The 14331-nt window shown below is 33.5% G+C and overlaps 5 protein-coding genes across 6 annotated transcripts; 2 read left to right on the top strand and 3 right to left on the bottom strand.

Moving 5' to 3' along the window:
* Positions 1–1256: 1256 nt before the first annotated feature.
* On the bottom strand, positions 1257–2674 carry LOC119634889 (Golgi to ER traffic protein 4 homolog). Its single transcript, XM_038029304.1, has 2 exons — positions 2156–2674; positions 1257–2097 (listed from the first exon to the last, which is right to left on the bottom strand). The coding sequence occupies exons 1-2, from the start codon at positions 2501–2503 to the stop codon at positions 1444–1446; spliced, it is 1002 nt and encodes a 333-aa protein (XP_037885232.1). The 5' UTR covers positions 2504–2674; the 3' UTR covers positions 1257–1443.
* A 1056-nt stretch (positions 2675–3730) lies between these two features.
* LOC119634898 (meiosis-specific nuclear structural protein 1-like) lies at positions 3731–5467 on the bottom strand. Its single transcript, XM_038029319.1, has 2 exons — positions 4099–5467; positions 3731–4029 (listed from the first exon to the last, which is right to left on the bottom strand). The coding sequence occupies exons 1-2, from the start codon at positions 5346–5348 to the stop codon at positions 3894–3896; spliced, it is 1386 nt and encodes a 461-aa protein (XP_037885247.1). The 5' UTR covers positions 5349–5467; the 3' UTR covers positions 3731–3893.
* A 137-nt stretch (positions 5468–5604) lies between these two features.
* Positions 5605–7119, top strand: LOC119635047 (BTB/POZ domain-containing protein KCTD9). Its single transcript, XM_038029563.1, has 2 exons — positions 5605–6277; positions 6357–7119. The coding sequence occupies exons 1-2, from the start codon at positions 5666–5668 to the stop codon at positions 6801–6803; spliced, it is 1059 nt and encodes a 352-aa protein (XP_037885491.1). The 5' UTR covers positions 5605–5665; the 3' UTR covers positions 6804–7119.
* A 76-nt stretch (positions 7120–7195) lies between these two features.
* Positions 7196–9014, bottom strand: LOC119635046 (tryptophan--tRNA ligase, cytoplasmic). Of its 2 annotated transcripts, XM_038029562.1 has the most exons (6): positions 8955–9014; positions 8629–8880; positions 8341–8569; positions 8098–8280; positions 7460–8039; positions 7196–7387 (listed from the first exon to the last, which is right to left on the bottom strand). In XM_038029562.1, the coding sequence occupies exons 2-6, from the start codon at positions 8801–8803 to the stop codon at positions 7277–7279; spliced, it is 1278 nt and encodes a 425-aa protein (XP_037885490.1). In that variant the 5' UTR covers positions 8804–8880; positions 8955–9014; the 3' UTR covers positions 7196–7276. The 2 variants fall into 2 exon arrangements, with proteins under 2 accessions (XP_037885490.1, XP_037885489.1); XM_038029561.1 differs by lacking the exon at positions 8955–9014 and having other exon boundaries at positions 8629–8903.
* Positions 9015–9082: 68 nt separating this feature from the next.
* On the top strand, positions 9083–13191 carry LOC119635066 (vacuolar protein sorting-associated protein 16 homolog). Its single transcript, XM_038029616.1, has 12 exons — positions 9083–9212; positions 9280–9469; positions 9526–9802; positions 9863–10551; positions 10618–10745; positions 10820–10968; positions 11038–11159; positions 11229–11390; positions 11457–11860; positions 11935–12135; positions 12198–12460; positions 12540–13191. The coding sequence occupies exons 1-11, from the start codon at positions 9157–9159 to the stop codon at positions 12343–12345; spliced, it is 2526 nt and encodes an 841-aa protein (XP_037885544.1). The 5' UTR covers positions 9083–9156; the 3' UTR covers positions 12346–12460; positions 12540–13191.
* The last annotated feature ends 1140 nt before the right edge of the window (positions 13192–14331 follow it).

The following is a 14331-nucleotide window of genomic DNA, read 5'->3' as shown; positions in this document are numbered from 1 at the left end:
TTCTGTTTTTCATCCACCCAACGATATAGACAACTTTGATGGACCCATTTCGTAGAGCCTCGGCATTTGCATGGTTGCACCCAAGCAGCCAGACCATTATCCTCGTCCGTAGCGAAGCAAATCCAACAACTACGTTCGCCATCCGCGCTCTCCTGCCGATGCGACTCTGGCTGTTGTTTACTGCCTGATGACTGAACAACGATTTCATTTAGATTTAAAACCTGAAGTGAACTTCCAGGCTCATCATCTTGTACATGTAGCTGTTTGTCATTGATATCTTCAATGGTTTCCTCTTTTCGAAAGAACGCATCCGTAGACTCGACAGCTTCAATACACGTATTGTCAGAAGGTACGATATCACGACTTGTTGAAGATGATGGAGCCTCAATTATGGCTTTCGTTGTTATAGTATTGCTACCAGACGCCTCCTCACTCATTATAACACACTTAGACACTTCGGCTACTTAATATTTTGTATTCGAAAATAAACATTGACGTCGCTGTTTTCATTGGCTTCGCATTTTATATACATGTATATATATATTTTATAGAAATTGTCTATCGTACCTCCGTTAATTCGATGATGCAAATTATTTGAACCTCTTATGAAAAAAAAAAACCCAAATTACAATATTTCTATTCTTCTCTCTTTCTCTTTTTCCGCTATTAAGTACTATTTTTATTATCGAATTTTGAATTCTTAGACTTATATTTTGACAATTGTGGCGAGAAATGACTTTTTACTTTTTCGATCTATTTATTTTGATAATCCTGAAAATGTTACGAGAATTTGTTGATCGAAAACTGTTATATGATAAATAATTATTTAGCGTTGATAACACAAAGCAGTCGAAAATCGCAAATTATTCTTTCCTTTTTAGTAATTTTGCAGAAACGTCAAATTTAGAAATTTGACATTTCGCGAATTGAGTTGTTGTTTTTTATAATAGTTGCCACTTTTCACCATCATCTTATTATTATCGAAGAAAAATCGTATAAATCAATTCAACATAGAATTATACACCCTTAGGAAGTACATATAATTCGATTTGCAAACTCATTGCAAGATATATTTCATGCAATTCGCTTAATAATCTTGATAAATGTAGATAATGAAGAAAAATACGAAAAAGAAGGAAAAAAAATTTGTTGGATACGATGATATATATACTACATTATTGTTGCTTAGCAGAACTCAATGAACGTGCAACTATTTTAAAGCATATGCAAGCACAATGATTATTCCCCTAATTTAAATATTATTCGTCTTCAGTCGTTAAACCAGTTACTTTTTAAGATTCATAGCGCTTTATATATCTTTAATTTATCTTTTCAATTCATCTTTCCAAGTAAAATAAACAAATCAAAATTGTCAACTTAGCACATAAATTAGAGAATATAAAATTAGCAACAAAATACAAATAAGCTTTGCTATCCGAAACGCTAATCTAGTTCATGACTTATATGAGAGCCGTCACCGTCACCATGTCTGCGCTCTTGTAGTAATTCATTATTCTCGTCATCATCGTCGAAACCTTGGAAGAGCCCTGAAAATAAATCACCGAACATACCTCCCATCATGTTAGCCCCACTATTAGCTGGTGATGGATTTATATCAAAAAATAAAACTCCAATTTTTACTAAATATTTCTGAAATGAGGGATCCCGGTCCAATGATGGTTTATACAAATCGCACAACGAACGAAAGGCTGCGGATCGATTAATGTCAATGCAGAGAAATAAGAAGTAGATGAAATTCAATAAAATCTCTTTATAAGGAGCCGCTTTGCGTTTAATATCCGGATGTTGCCGTATGTATGTAGTAAAAGTTTCTTCGGCTGTTTTGCGATCCTTAAGACAAAGCTGCTGCAACACCGCCTGTACAATAATTAAATCCACTTCACTAGTATAAGATTTCTTTTCACTAATTTTGACCAGAAAACGACCACACATATTTCCATCACGACAAAGCAAAACATGATGGCGTGCTTGCTCCGTATTACCTTCACTCCAAAGTAACCTGGCTATTCTTTTATGCAAACTTGGATGACCTAAATTATGACCGGACACCTCGCCGCTCCACTTAATGCAACGATTCTTATAAAGAAAATTATAAAAATTATTCAAAGTTAGATAACATAAAATTTGGACTTACAATCAGCGTTTCTCTTTCCACAGTTGTTGAGCTTAAATTTTCAATTAACTCACTGAAACGCTCTATCCATAACTCAATATTTGTTCGATGACCACTTTTCTCTAGAGTGTCGACAATAAGTAAACCCAAATCAGCAGCACTGGGCTCTTGTGCATTCCTAACTAATCGAAGTGCTCCGGTGTACAATAAATCCATGCATTCAAAGTATTTGCGTTGAGCTATATAACGAAAGTATAAAGTGCGATACATTTGATGAGCTTCATAATAATTTCCCGTGTTAATCGAATGCTCCAATTTGGCCAAAACGCGATTAATACCCCGTTGACCCCTTTCCGTTGAAGCTATCATCTTCTTGGAAACCTTTTACTATCGTTATTCTGAATTCTTTACTTAACTACGCTAAACGCGCCTTTGATTAAATCTCGTAATATTTTCTTAGTTTTAAGCAATGTACATAAATTTCTTGAAAATTCTAGCAATACTCGATGTAGTCCGTTTCTTGTCTTCACCATTCGTCTTCTTCTTATTTATAATAAGAAACGGTCATTCATCAAAAAGAGAATACGCGAAAATATTACATATTTTTTCACGATATTTAGGAATACATGCTGCACACTAGCACTGCTACCCAACTTTAAAATATATAAAATATCGTATTTAATGAAAAATGTATTCGTATTTTTTACATAATTAATAGCTTTAATTACTCGATTAATTATTTAATAAACTTAAACTTAATATAAGTACTGGTTTACTACATTAATTAGCAAAAAATTAAGGGGGTAGTATATTTCTATAAAGCATTCAAAAAAAAAACAAAAATTAGTTCTATCGATCGGAATTAATTTTGGGCGATTCGTATTGGTATCTAAGAGATTTGTCCTAGGCAAGCATTGATAAATTGTCTGAAAGAAGAAGAAATTGTTTATTGGGCTCGTAGTCCGATTGAATAAACATATATATGCCCTCACGTATTTTTGCTAAATGCAAATACTCCTCTCTTAGATCGTAAGAAAGATTTCTTTAAACTCTCTCCGCGACAAAAACAATAGTCCTGTTCCTTTGCATCGAAGGAAATCGCGCCCAATTTATAAATTAGGTTTTAAAAAAACCTCTAACAAAGACATTTCGTTTTGACAATTTACACATTTTTAATTGAAAGATGTGGCAAAGGCAACCCCACCAAAAAATGGCATTTTGCATAAACGATAATAACAATAAATTTTCATGGATATGTCTTTAAATACTATTTATGATAGCTTGGGGTTTTAAAAAGCATTCTGCATCATCGACCGATGGAAGTATATAAACACGATAAAGTATACGCTAGACTAGCGGTGATTCCATTTCCGTCTGCTCATCTTAAGAAGCGTACCGTTGTTAATTAATGCCCTTGACTTCAATCAAAAAATGGATATCATGAGCCCACTATAAGCTAAGAACTTGCGATCCTTGGATATATTGATAAAATACTCAATGAATTTGCGAATAGCACATGCATATAAAAATGAATATGATCCGCCTATAAACATTGTCACTGTATATAAAAAACTACAATTTGTAATTAATTAATATTTTCTGCTAGGGTAGGAAATATAGAAGGTATAATATCCAATTGTTCGTTTTCAAATGTTTGTAATAAACGCACCCTTCCGTATTATATTTAAACGTAAAAGAGCTTGCACTTGTAGAAAATATATCTAATATAAATGTATAAAAATAAAACTGCAAAGATTTTTTAAGAATCATTCCTGCCGGGTAAATTTAAAAGTTCGCGATCTGATGGACGTATTACACCCGTTGGTAAGTAACGCAAAAGTTCCGGCGGTTGAGAGCGTAGCAATCGCAAACGTTCCTCTTCAATTTCTTTATCCCTATAAAAAAGAGAGCGAAACACAAAATTTAATATATTTTCTCGCTTGTAAAAATCAGCCCTCCCTTACATATCTTTTTGTAATCCGAATAAGCGCTCAGACTCGCGCAATTTCTCAATTGCCTCTTCGACACGTTCGCGTCTTCGGATATCAATAATAGTTCGTAAACTTTTAGTGTGTTCCATGATTTCTTTGCGACGTCGTTCATCCGCTAAGCGAACTAATTCATCGTTCTTCCTTTGAACACGCATCCGCTCTTCATGTAATAAGCGTTCTTCTTCTTTTCGCTGAGCATCTGTGTCTGGCTTGACTGAGTCACGATAATTTTCTAATTCAGATCGTAGCCTCAAGCGTTCTCCGTTGGTTTTCTCCAAATTATGACGAAATCTTGCATCTTCCTTAGCCTTGCGTTCTTCGATAAGTAGTGAAAGCAAAACTTCTTCCCGATGTTGTCTTTCATTTTCAATGCGTTCTATTTGCGCTCCAATGCGTTCACTTAAAGACTGCCTTTCTTCTTGTAAACGTTTTCTCTCCCCTTCAATTCGTTTTTTCAATGCTTCACGCTCATCGCTGTAAGCTAAAAATTTCGACAAATCGTCTTTGCTCGTTTGTTTCTCTAGCTGCTTTTGCAAAATCTTGTTGCGCATGCATTCATCCATTTCAACCTTACATTTATCACGATAACGGAGAGCAGCTTCCCTCTCGGCCTTTTCTTCATTCTTTATCTGCCGCAAACGATTTTGGATTTCTTCACGATCCTTCAATATAACCTCGTATTCTTTCAGGCGACGCTGGTGTTGTTCAGCAATTTGTCCTTTCAATCCTGACATAAATTCAACTCTATATTGACGTTGTTCTTCCGCCTCTTTTATACCCAATCGTCTCTCTTGCTCACACTTCTCCGCCCATTTATCATTTTCTTCGCGCTTTTTTCTCATCTCTTCTTTTTTTAGTTTCTCAAGGCGTTCCTTTTGGCCAATAAGTTCTTGGGATACCTTCGCCGAACGAATTTGTCCTTGTAACAGTCGCAACTCATGACTGTTGGATTGCAATTGCTTACGTCGTCTTTCTTGCAACATTTCATTTCGCTTTATGTCTCTCAACTCCTGGCAAATTTCAGTTGTTTCCTCTTGACGTTTTATGCGAGGATTTTCCGCAGTAGCTAATAGTTCTTGGTTTTTCAATTCATTTACTCGGCGATCTTCATCTCGAACTTTCTTAATAAAATTAGCCACAGAATTAGAAAATTCCCACTTGTTTCCATCTTTTGCAATTGCACACGTTTCTTTAACAAACATTTTTACCCAACTAGCAAACATATACTAGTATCCTTCTAAATTGGAAATTTTCATTCGCAAAAAAATATTTATAAAGATATATACATCACTCGTATCTCTGGTAACACAACATAACAATGAACTTTTTTGAAAATGCCTCCTCCGACAGAAGTGTTACCTTACGAGAAAAACGAAAGTAAATCGAGTGGCCAGACTGTTTCTACAAATCGTTATCAGTAATAAAATCATAAAAAATAAATCCAGCTGGTAGCAAAAATCTTGCAAGAAAGTTGCGAATTTTCTTGTTGGGTGTCTTCCTTTCATTTTTAATTTATACACATAGAAAATCTTTATAAATAATGAATTTCGAAATTGATAAGACATCCACAAATATTTCAAATTTGCCAAAAAATAAAAACACAGATTCAACTAGTACATCAGAGCATTCCAGTAATAACTCCGAGTTAAATTCTGGAGTGACAGAGACAAGTAAAGCATTCCCTTCATCAAAATGGATAAAACTTAATGTTGGTGGAAAAATTTTTTTAACCACTATATGGACACTTGTAAGTAAAGAACCGGAGAGTATGTTGGCGCGCATGTTTTCCCAAGATGGTGCCATGTTACCCAGCAATCAAGACGAACAGGGTGCTTACTTGATAGATCGGAGTCCTCATTATTTTGAACCTATTATTAATTATCTTCGCCATGGTCAGCTTATAGTCGATCCTAATGTGAGTTTGGAAGGTGTTTTGGAAGAAGCGAAATTTTTTGGCCTTGAATGTCTAGTTAGCCAATTAGAGAGTCAAATAATGCAAGCCAATCAACCATTGGATAATGTTCCTCTTACGCGACGAGACGTGATTAAAGCTCTGATACAAACTTCCCATTTAACCGAGTTGCGTTTCCAGGGTGTTAACTTAGCCGGAGCCGATTTGCGAAAATTAGATTTTAGGAATATAAATTTCAAGGTTTATATATGCATATGTGCATATACATGCACAAACGATCTATACCGTTTGCCTAAAAATGAATTCATTAAATTTTTAGTATGCCTGCATGCAACGATGTAATCTATCACACGCGAATCTAACATACTGTTGCTTGGAGCGAACTGATTTAGCATTTGCTAATCTAGAATGCTCTCAGCTAGTATCGGTGAAAGGTTTATGTGCAAATATGGAAGGTGCCAATCTCCGTGGTTGCAATTTCGAAGATCCTTCGGGCTTAAGAACTAATTTAGAGGGTGTTAATCTGAAAGGAGCCTGTCTGGAAAGCTCTAATATGGCTGGAGTTAATCTACGAGTAGCCAACCTTAAAGACGCAAACATGAAGAATTGTAATCTTCGGGCTGCAGTTTTGGCCGGAGCCGATTTAGAACGTTGTAATCTGTCGGGTAGTGATTTGCAAGAGGCAAACTTGCGTGGAGCAAATCTTAAAGATGCCGAATTAACCTTGATGGTCACCCCACTCCATATGTCTCAAGCCATACGTTGAAAATGAATTAATGGTAATGAGTCAAGTATCAGCAATAATTCTGTGATGTTTGTCTTTTTTAACAAAAGAAGAAAAACCTCGGTTGAGATAATTCCAGATTTAATAAAAACTTATTTATAGAAAATGTTCTAGCAATTAAGCTACCGTACGATTGACACGACTTTAGCGATAATGTTGAATATGTGTACAAATGCCCAAGATAGGTTGGCTCTTTACAGTCGAGTTCATTGTCTCCATTTAAATTACATGTTGATTCAATTCCGACTTCAGTGTAGATAAACAATATACATACAAAGACAGAAGTTCTCCTATCATAATTCAAACTTATATTTAAGCAAATGCAATAATTAATTTATAATAATTTCAACTTCACTAATAAACAATTAATTTTATCTCGCGCAAGCCTAAATGTGATCAGCAATCTCTCTTTCTCTGTCTCTCTCTCTCTTTTATGTAAGTGGATTTAATTTAACTTAATTGCTTCCACTGAAATTTAAAGGGCGAATTTTCATAAATTCATCCAATATATCATCGGTAACAAGTTTACGAGCAGCCTGATGCTGTTCCACAATTGGTGCAACGGTCTAAAGGCAAATTATTTAATTTCACCATTTTTACAATTAATAAATAAATCCAAATAAATAAATAAATTTTACCTCAATGGCTAATTTTTTTAAATCGCCAGTTAACATCTCGCCCTTGCTATAAGCTATTCGAACCTCTTCTAGCTTCGTGTCATCTTCTAAAAAGAACTTTAGCAATTGATAAGCGACGTCAATTTCGGGTACGCCACCCAAGGCCCTATGCTCCTCTATGGTATCACGGCCACCGGAGAACGCATATTTATTGATTTTATTTTTTATCTGCTTGGACGTATCGGTTAGAAATATTGCAGAATTTTGCTCACTTGCCGACATTTTTGATTTGGCACCTTGTAGAGCCGGGAAAAAACTAGAATGAATAAGAGCGCATTTTGGATAGCCCAATCTTGGAGAAACGTCTCTAGTCATTCGGAAATATGGATCTTGATCAATGGCGCAAGGCACTAAGCATTGTACTTTTTTGTTGCCAAAGAGAAACGGGAATGTACTGGAAATGGCAGGTGCGGCTTGAGCTGCAGGAAAACCAATTTTACCGATAACATCCGAATCGCCAAAACCAAAAATGCCTTTCACTTGATTAAACGTGACGCATTTTTGTATACGTATAATGTTCTGATACATGGAAGGACATTGACTAATAAAATAAACCTAGAAGTTACATTGAGGGAGATAATTCGTTCAAGTTCAATTACCCCATAAATGTTAGATTGTTAAAGATGAATGTTTTCTCAACATTAAAGCCCATAGCCACAATATCTTTAGCATTTTCCCGAGCTAGTTGAATAGCTTCATCAACTTTTAAGTCCTTCCACAAAGTCTTCTCATCATCGGTCAGTTGAATAACCAAGGGTACATTAAAAGTTTCCTGCAGCCATCTAAAGAAATATGTAAAGTGTAAAATGTAAGTGGATTGAAAAATGTAATTGCATACACACTTTGTCATAATAAAGGGTATTAGGTGGCCCAAGTGCAGGGATTCCGAACTGGGACCTCGTCCGGTATACAAGTAAAAGGGCTTTTGCTGTTCTTTTAAGTTCAAAATTGTATGCAAATCACGATGAGAGAAAAATATGCCCCGTCGTATGAAATGGTGAGCAGGTTTGCCGGTTAGTTTTTCGAAACGGGTTATAAGCTCTTCATCAATTTTAGAAGATCCAAAACGTTCTGTAAGAATAATTTTTCATAAATTATGTCCATCTCACCAGATGACATTCACGACCAACTTATTAATTTGTCATAGTCGATACCAGCCTCATTCATGCTAGTTACATGCCACGGATTTACAATATCCTCTTGCTCTTCATTTACAGTAGCTTCTGTAGCTACCGTTACATCGTTATCTTTATTTAAGGTTAAGGCATCCACGCCTTCGGCCACAGCATTTTCTGTATCGTTCATAATTCTCGTCTTGAACGAATTGATTACGAAAAGCACTTTTTTCACAAAAATGAGTACAAATAAATAAAAATTCCTCACTGTAAAAAATGCGAAACGTGTCAAAACGTACAAACGAACAAATTGTTGACTTCAATAATTTTTTGCATTTTACCTCTTCGTTACGTTCTTCTTGTAATGTCAATGCAAAATTTTCATTCATTCAGCATTACATTTACATCGTTGTACTTTTTTGTATCCTGCAAAACACACAGTGATAATTATTATTAGTGTTAATCAGCTGTTGTCTCAGTTTTTAATTTCAGTCTTTAATTTCGATAGAATTTCTCTGTAAGATTTTCGCAAACAGAAACAAAATGCCGATCATGTATAATACGGGAGATTGGTTTACTTTACAACCAAATACTTACCGGTAAATAGTTAATAAAAATATGTAATAATACTTGTCAACTATTCTTGCATTTTTTTAAAAATACTAGAAAGTTTGATTTACATACACCTGATTGGCCTATAGATCTGGATTTGGAATATATGAAAGTTGTGTGTGCGCCATATGGCGGCCCAATAGCCGTCACTCGTGATCCTCAGCAAATAGTACCCATTAAAGGCACTGCGAAACCAGTAATCCGCATATTCGATACAGCTGGACAAGAGCTAAGCAAAATATGGGTAAATACGTTAAGAGAACTTCCTATTTTGTTAGTAAAATTTTCTCCACGAACTAGTGGAATCACGGAAAACTCATTTCTATGGGTTGGTCAGATATGGAAGAACTGATATGTGTACAGGACGATGCTTTAGTATTTATTTATGATATATTTGGTCAAGAGAAAGAATCGTATAGTATGGGCCAAGAAGCCAGTCTAACCAAAGTTTTGGATGCAAAAATTTTTCAATCATCTACAGGAACTGGGGTAGCTGTAATGACCACAAATGGTCGTATTTTCCTAAAGCACAATAATACCAAAGATTTTCGTTCGCGTTTATTACCCGAAATGCCAAGTAGGTTAACTGAATAGTATTTAAATAGAAAGAAATCAATTTGATTTCGTTTTGCTTAAGAATCGTCTGCTGAATGTACATGTTGGGAATTAGTTACCGAGGACCGTAATAGTTATTGTTTGTTAGGACGCGACCGGGAAATAATTAAATTATTTCCTGGAGAATCCCTGGGATCTATTACGCGAAATTTAATAGATAAATCTTTTGAACGCATTCTGCTCATTGCAGTATCATATGATCATCAAAATTTGGCCCTATACACTAATACGGGTATATTATGGATGGGCAGTGTTGATATGAAGGAAAAATATTGCGAATTTGATACTGGTCGCAAAGATATTCCAAAACAAATCGAATGGATTATGAATGCGGATAAAACAGGTTCGGATGCTGTTGTAATCGCTTACACTTCATTTTTATTGGTGGTAAATAGGAATGGCGACAAAAATCTTTTCACTTACGATAACGCGATATATTTGGTGTCGGAAATGGACGGAGTACGGATTTTAACTCATAATTCCCATGAAATGGTACAAAAGTTGCCGAAATGCGTTCAAAACATATTTGCAATCAACAGTCAAGAGCCATCAAGCTTTTTGTTTGAAGCTCAGAAAAAGTTTCAAGAGAAATCCTATCGAGCCGATGAATATTTAAGTTTATGCCGAGATCGTGTGGATGCGGCAGTGGATGAATGCATAGAGGCGGCTGGTTACGAATTTTGCACTACAACTCAGAAAAGTTTAATGCGGGTATACAGTTTCCAAGTACTCATTTCGTAATAATGATAAATGCAATTAAAAAAAATATCTTTATAGACGTCTTACTTTGGCAAAGGTTTTATAGCATCTCACAATCCGGACAAGCACGTACAAATGTTACGTATTTTAAGAGTTTTAAATACTTTACGACATCCGAGAATCGCTATGCCTTTAACAATTAAACAGTAACTATCAATAGAAACAAAAAAAAAACGAAAAGCGCCGAAACGACTGAATCAATATTCTTTTTTTTTTATAGATTTCAGCATTTAAAACCTGAAGTTATTTTGGCACGACTAGTATTTCGAAAACACTATGCCATTGCCATTCAGATAGCCAAACATTTAAAGCTTCCGGAATCATGGATTTTGGAGCACTGGGCTTTTCATAAAGTGATGAACGACAAAAGTAAAAAATATTTCAACAAATTTTATATAAATTTTTAATTTACTAATAGAATATATCTGATGTATTTAGATGATAATGAAGTGGCCAGAAAAATTACGGAAAAATTTAAGAATCCATCGATCGAAGGTATATCGTTTTGTAATATTGCCGAAAAAGCTTATGCAGCCGGCCGCGATGAATTAGCTATTAAGGTGTGCAATTACATTATTTTATAAAATTACATCATTTTATAAAACACCAAAACAAACTGTACATTTTAGTTGCTAGAGCTGGAGCCTAGAGCCTTTTTGCAAATACCGCTTCTGCTTAAATTGGGAAAATATGATCGAGCTGTGCAAAGTGCAACTCAGTCAGGAGACACGGAATTGGTGGCATCCATTTTAATAGAAATTAAAAAGAAAATGATGCTCACTAACTTTCATGTAATTATCTTATTTATATTAAGTCAAAGGTAATAAAATATTTAGGTTATATTTCTCTTCTTTCAGATGATAATACGAGAATATCCCATGGCTTTGAATATTTATAAGAAAATCATGAACGAGTGGAGCCGTACCGCTTTATATGATATTTATAACACCGAAGATGATCACAAATCTATCGCAGAATATCATTTTAAGAATGCTTTAGAAAGCGATAGTCTTGAATCAAATCTACCTATTATAGCTAATAGTTATACTCAAGGTCGTCGGAATGTTGAAGCAGAACTTTGCTCAGATACTAATAAATTAATGAAATTGCAAAAAGCTTTAACCAACAAATATACCAGCATTTATGGCAACATTCCATTTTATCGCTTATCTGTACATAGTACAATAGAGAAATTATTAGAATTGGGAGAAATGAAAGAAGCTGAGAAAGTGAAAAACGATTTTAAAGTGCCAGAAAGAAGGTGAAAATGCTGAAAATTAAGGTAAAAATATTATTTTATGCATTTAATAATTTTTTTTGCTTTTTCTTGATAAGATTTTGGTGGTTACGTATTATAAGTTTATCTAACAAATACAAGTGGGATGATTTAGAGAAATTTTCGAAAAGCAAGAAAAGTCCAATAGGATACGAACCGTTTGTTGAGGTTTGCCTAAAACAAAACAATTTAACGGAAGCCCGCAAATATATACTTAAATGTCGCGAAGATCGTAAATCGTATTGGTATATAAGGGCAGGGTATGTTCTAATTTATTAATTTAGTTTTTTAATATAACAATAATATGTGTAAATGATTTTAGGCTATACGATGAAGCTGCTGATACGGCTTACGATCAAAAAGATTTCAACACCTTGTACATGTTACAACAAAAAGCGAATACTACTAGCAATCGGCAATTATTGGAGAAGATTAATACATATATTGCGGTCTTGGCGTCAAAAAAATAGAATGCTAAAGAAAACAAATATGAAATTTATATTAACGAGAATTGTGGGCATTTAACAAACGATGGTTAGCAAAGATGTTTAGTTGTCCTATTTTACCGCATTATACATTGCCTTGGTAAATATTTATCTCAGCTACAATTGCAGCTTATTTTTTTGTTGCCTATTAAGGTTATAACACTTCTTTTTTTTTTTAGATTAGCACGACCTTTCATCAATCAAATCTCGATTTTTCTACAATTTTATTTGCCTTCGAATTTTAACACGAAACGAGGAGCAGCCATAGTAATTATGTGTACTTTATGTCTTTCCTTCACTTTTACAACCGAAGCAATAAATAAATCGTACGAAATGCCCTTACAGATGGTTATAAATCATCGTTCATTGCATAGGATAAATTGATATTAAAAATAACAAAACACTTTTCAAATTATGCATATAAGTAATAAAGTAAAAAAATATATTCTAATTCGTTTATTAAGTATATAAAGTAAAGTTTATAAAGTACCATACTTTGTTGCGGAAATGTTTTTGTTAGTTACAATTCGTTCCGTCGTTTTGGAAATTATATCACCATTCTGGGAAGATACGCCCATATACGTATCTTAACTGGAACTCGAGGTTTTTCTCGGGGCGCTGAGTGTGCGTTTTCACACTCTGTGTGCTATCGGGCACCGTGGGGCTAAGCCTTCACGTCAGCAAGCACCTAGAGACATCTGCTCTCATCAATAAATTTTAAAGATAGAAGAAAGAAATTGCAAGAGTTTTTTCTTCATTAGAAGAAATTTATTTATCATGTAATTCGCACAGTATATAGACATATTTAAGTATATGTGTACGTATATTATGTATATATATATACATACATATATATATATATATATAGAGTAGATCACATAAAGCAAAAAGTAATACATCTTTACTAAATATGTTTTTATTAAGTTCTATTTGCATGTTCTTTTGTTTTCCCCCTTACAACTAAATACATTTTTCGGTTATTTTTAAATTTAAAGTTCCTGATGTTTATTAATTTATTCCTTTTTTTTCGTTTTTTTTTTGTTATATCCTCCTTTTTTAAAGAAAAACTTATTTCAATTTTACTGCGATTAAATCCAGTCGCATTGAGTCAAGTAAGCCGCTGATTAAATATACAAGAACGAATCATGCGTACACGGTAGGCCAGTTTTATCTTTTGCAATATAAAACTTTTCTTTTATTATTTGTGTTATTTTTTTATTTCACTTTTATTCATTATACGCTTTATGTCCTTTATGTCTTTACTTGAGTACACATATACAATCGCATTTTATTTCGTATTTCATATATTATAATTTTAATAAATACACATTATCTATAATTTTGGAAAAAAAAAAAAATACATTTATTATACAAGTATCTATGAATAAAAACGAAAAAAAAAAAAAAAACAAAAAATGAAAAAAAAAATAAAAATAAAATTAACAGCAGTCTTATATAAGATGATTAAATATATAAAATTGATTTTTCTATAATTTTTGTGATTATAGTCATTTATTTTTAATATAATGCATAATATAAAAAATGATGTCAAGTAAGCATCGAAATATCGCGGAGTTTATGCAGTAAATTTTAATAATTTCATCAAATTATTTATTTAATTACTATTTTTACGATTTTAATCATCGTTAAAGCCGCCCTTGTTCATTATTTCGTGTATTTTACAGGGAGGCAGCAAGAAAACAAATAAAAAAAATCCAAAAATTTAGCTTATTTGAATATACATTTTTAACATTGGCTTGATTTTGAACAGACACTTATTCTCGAATATACATTTAAGTAACACTGAATAATATATAAATTTTTTTTGTTTTTATTTTGCATCGAACGACAAGACTCTCGAAACAAAAACTAATCCTTAATTCAATTGGCATTTATTGTTTAGTGCAGTTAAGGAATTGTGGTATTAAAAAAAAAAAAAAAAAAAAAAAAAAAAAAAAAAAAAAAAAAAAA

Source organism: Glossina fuscipes, unplaced genomic scaffold, assembly GCF_014805625.2.
Source record: "Glossina fuscipes isolate IAEA_lab_2018 unplaced genomic scaffold, Yale_Gfus_2 3, whole genome shotgun sequence".
In the NCBI taxonomy this organism is placed as follows: domain Eukaryota; kingdom Metazoa; phylum Arthropoda; class Insecta; order Diptera; family Glossinidae; genus Glossina; species Glossina fuscipes.
This window is presented reverse-complemented; position numbering and strand designations above follow the sequence as displayed.

What these genes read in the sequence shown, in the direction of transcription:
- LOC119634898 (XM_038029319.1), bottom strand. Translation starts at nt 5,348, where the DNA reads ATGTTTGCTAGTTGGGTAAAAATGTTTGTTAAAGAAACGTGTGCAATT. An exon ending in TTCGGATTACAAAAAGATAT is followed by an intron (nt 4,030 to 4,098) that starts GTAAGGGAGGGC and finishes TCTTTTTTATAG; the next exon opens with GGATAAAGAAATTGAAGAGG.
- LOC119635066 (XM_038029616.1), top strand. Translation starts at nt 9,157, where the DNA reads ATGCCGATCATGTATAATACGGGAGATTGGTTTACTTTACAACCAAAT. An exon ending in ATGCCTTTAACAATTAAACA is followed by an intron (nt 10,746 to 10,819) that starts GTAACTATCAAT and finishes TTTTTTTTATAG; the next exon opens with ATTTCAGCATTTAAAACCTG. An exon ending in GCGATGAATTAGCTATTAAG is followed by an intron (nt 11,160 to 11,228) that starts GTGTGCAATTAC and finishes TGTACATTTTAG; the next exon opens with TTGCTAGAGCTGGAGCCTAG.
- LOC119634889 (XM_038029304.1), bottom strand. Translation starts at nt 2,503, where the DNA reads ATGATAGCTTCAACGGAAAGGGGTCAACGGGGTATTAATCGCGTTTTG. An exon ending in TGGAAAGAGAAACGCTGATT is followed by an intron (nt 2,098 to 2,155) that starts GTAAGTCCAAAT and finishes TTTCTTTATAAG; the next exon opens with AATCGTTGCATTAAGTGGAG.
- LOC119635047 (XM_038029563.1), top strand. Translation starts at nt 5,666, where the DNA reads ATGAATTTCGAAATTGATAAGACATCCACAAATATTTCAAATTTGCCA. An exon ending in TTAGGAATATAAATTTCAAG is followed by an intron (nt 6,278 to 6,356) that starts GTTTATATATGC and finishes TTAAATTTTTAG; the next exon opens with TATGCCTGCATGCAACGATG.
- LOC119635046 (XM_038029562.1), bottom strand. Translation starts at nt 8,803, where the DNA reads ATGAACGATACAGAAAATGCTGTGGCCGAAGGCGTGGATGCCTTAACC. An exon ending in CGACTATGACAAATTAATAA is followed by an intron (nt 8,570 to 8,628) that starts GTTGGTCGTGAA and finishes TTATTCTTACAG; the next exon opens with AACGTTTTGGATCTTCTAAA. An exon ending in TAAAAAAATTAGCCATTGAG is followed by an intron (nt 7,388 to 7,459) that starts GTAAAATTTATT and finishes ATTTGCCTTTAG; the next exon opens with ACCGTTGCACCAATTGTGGA.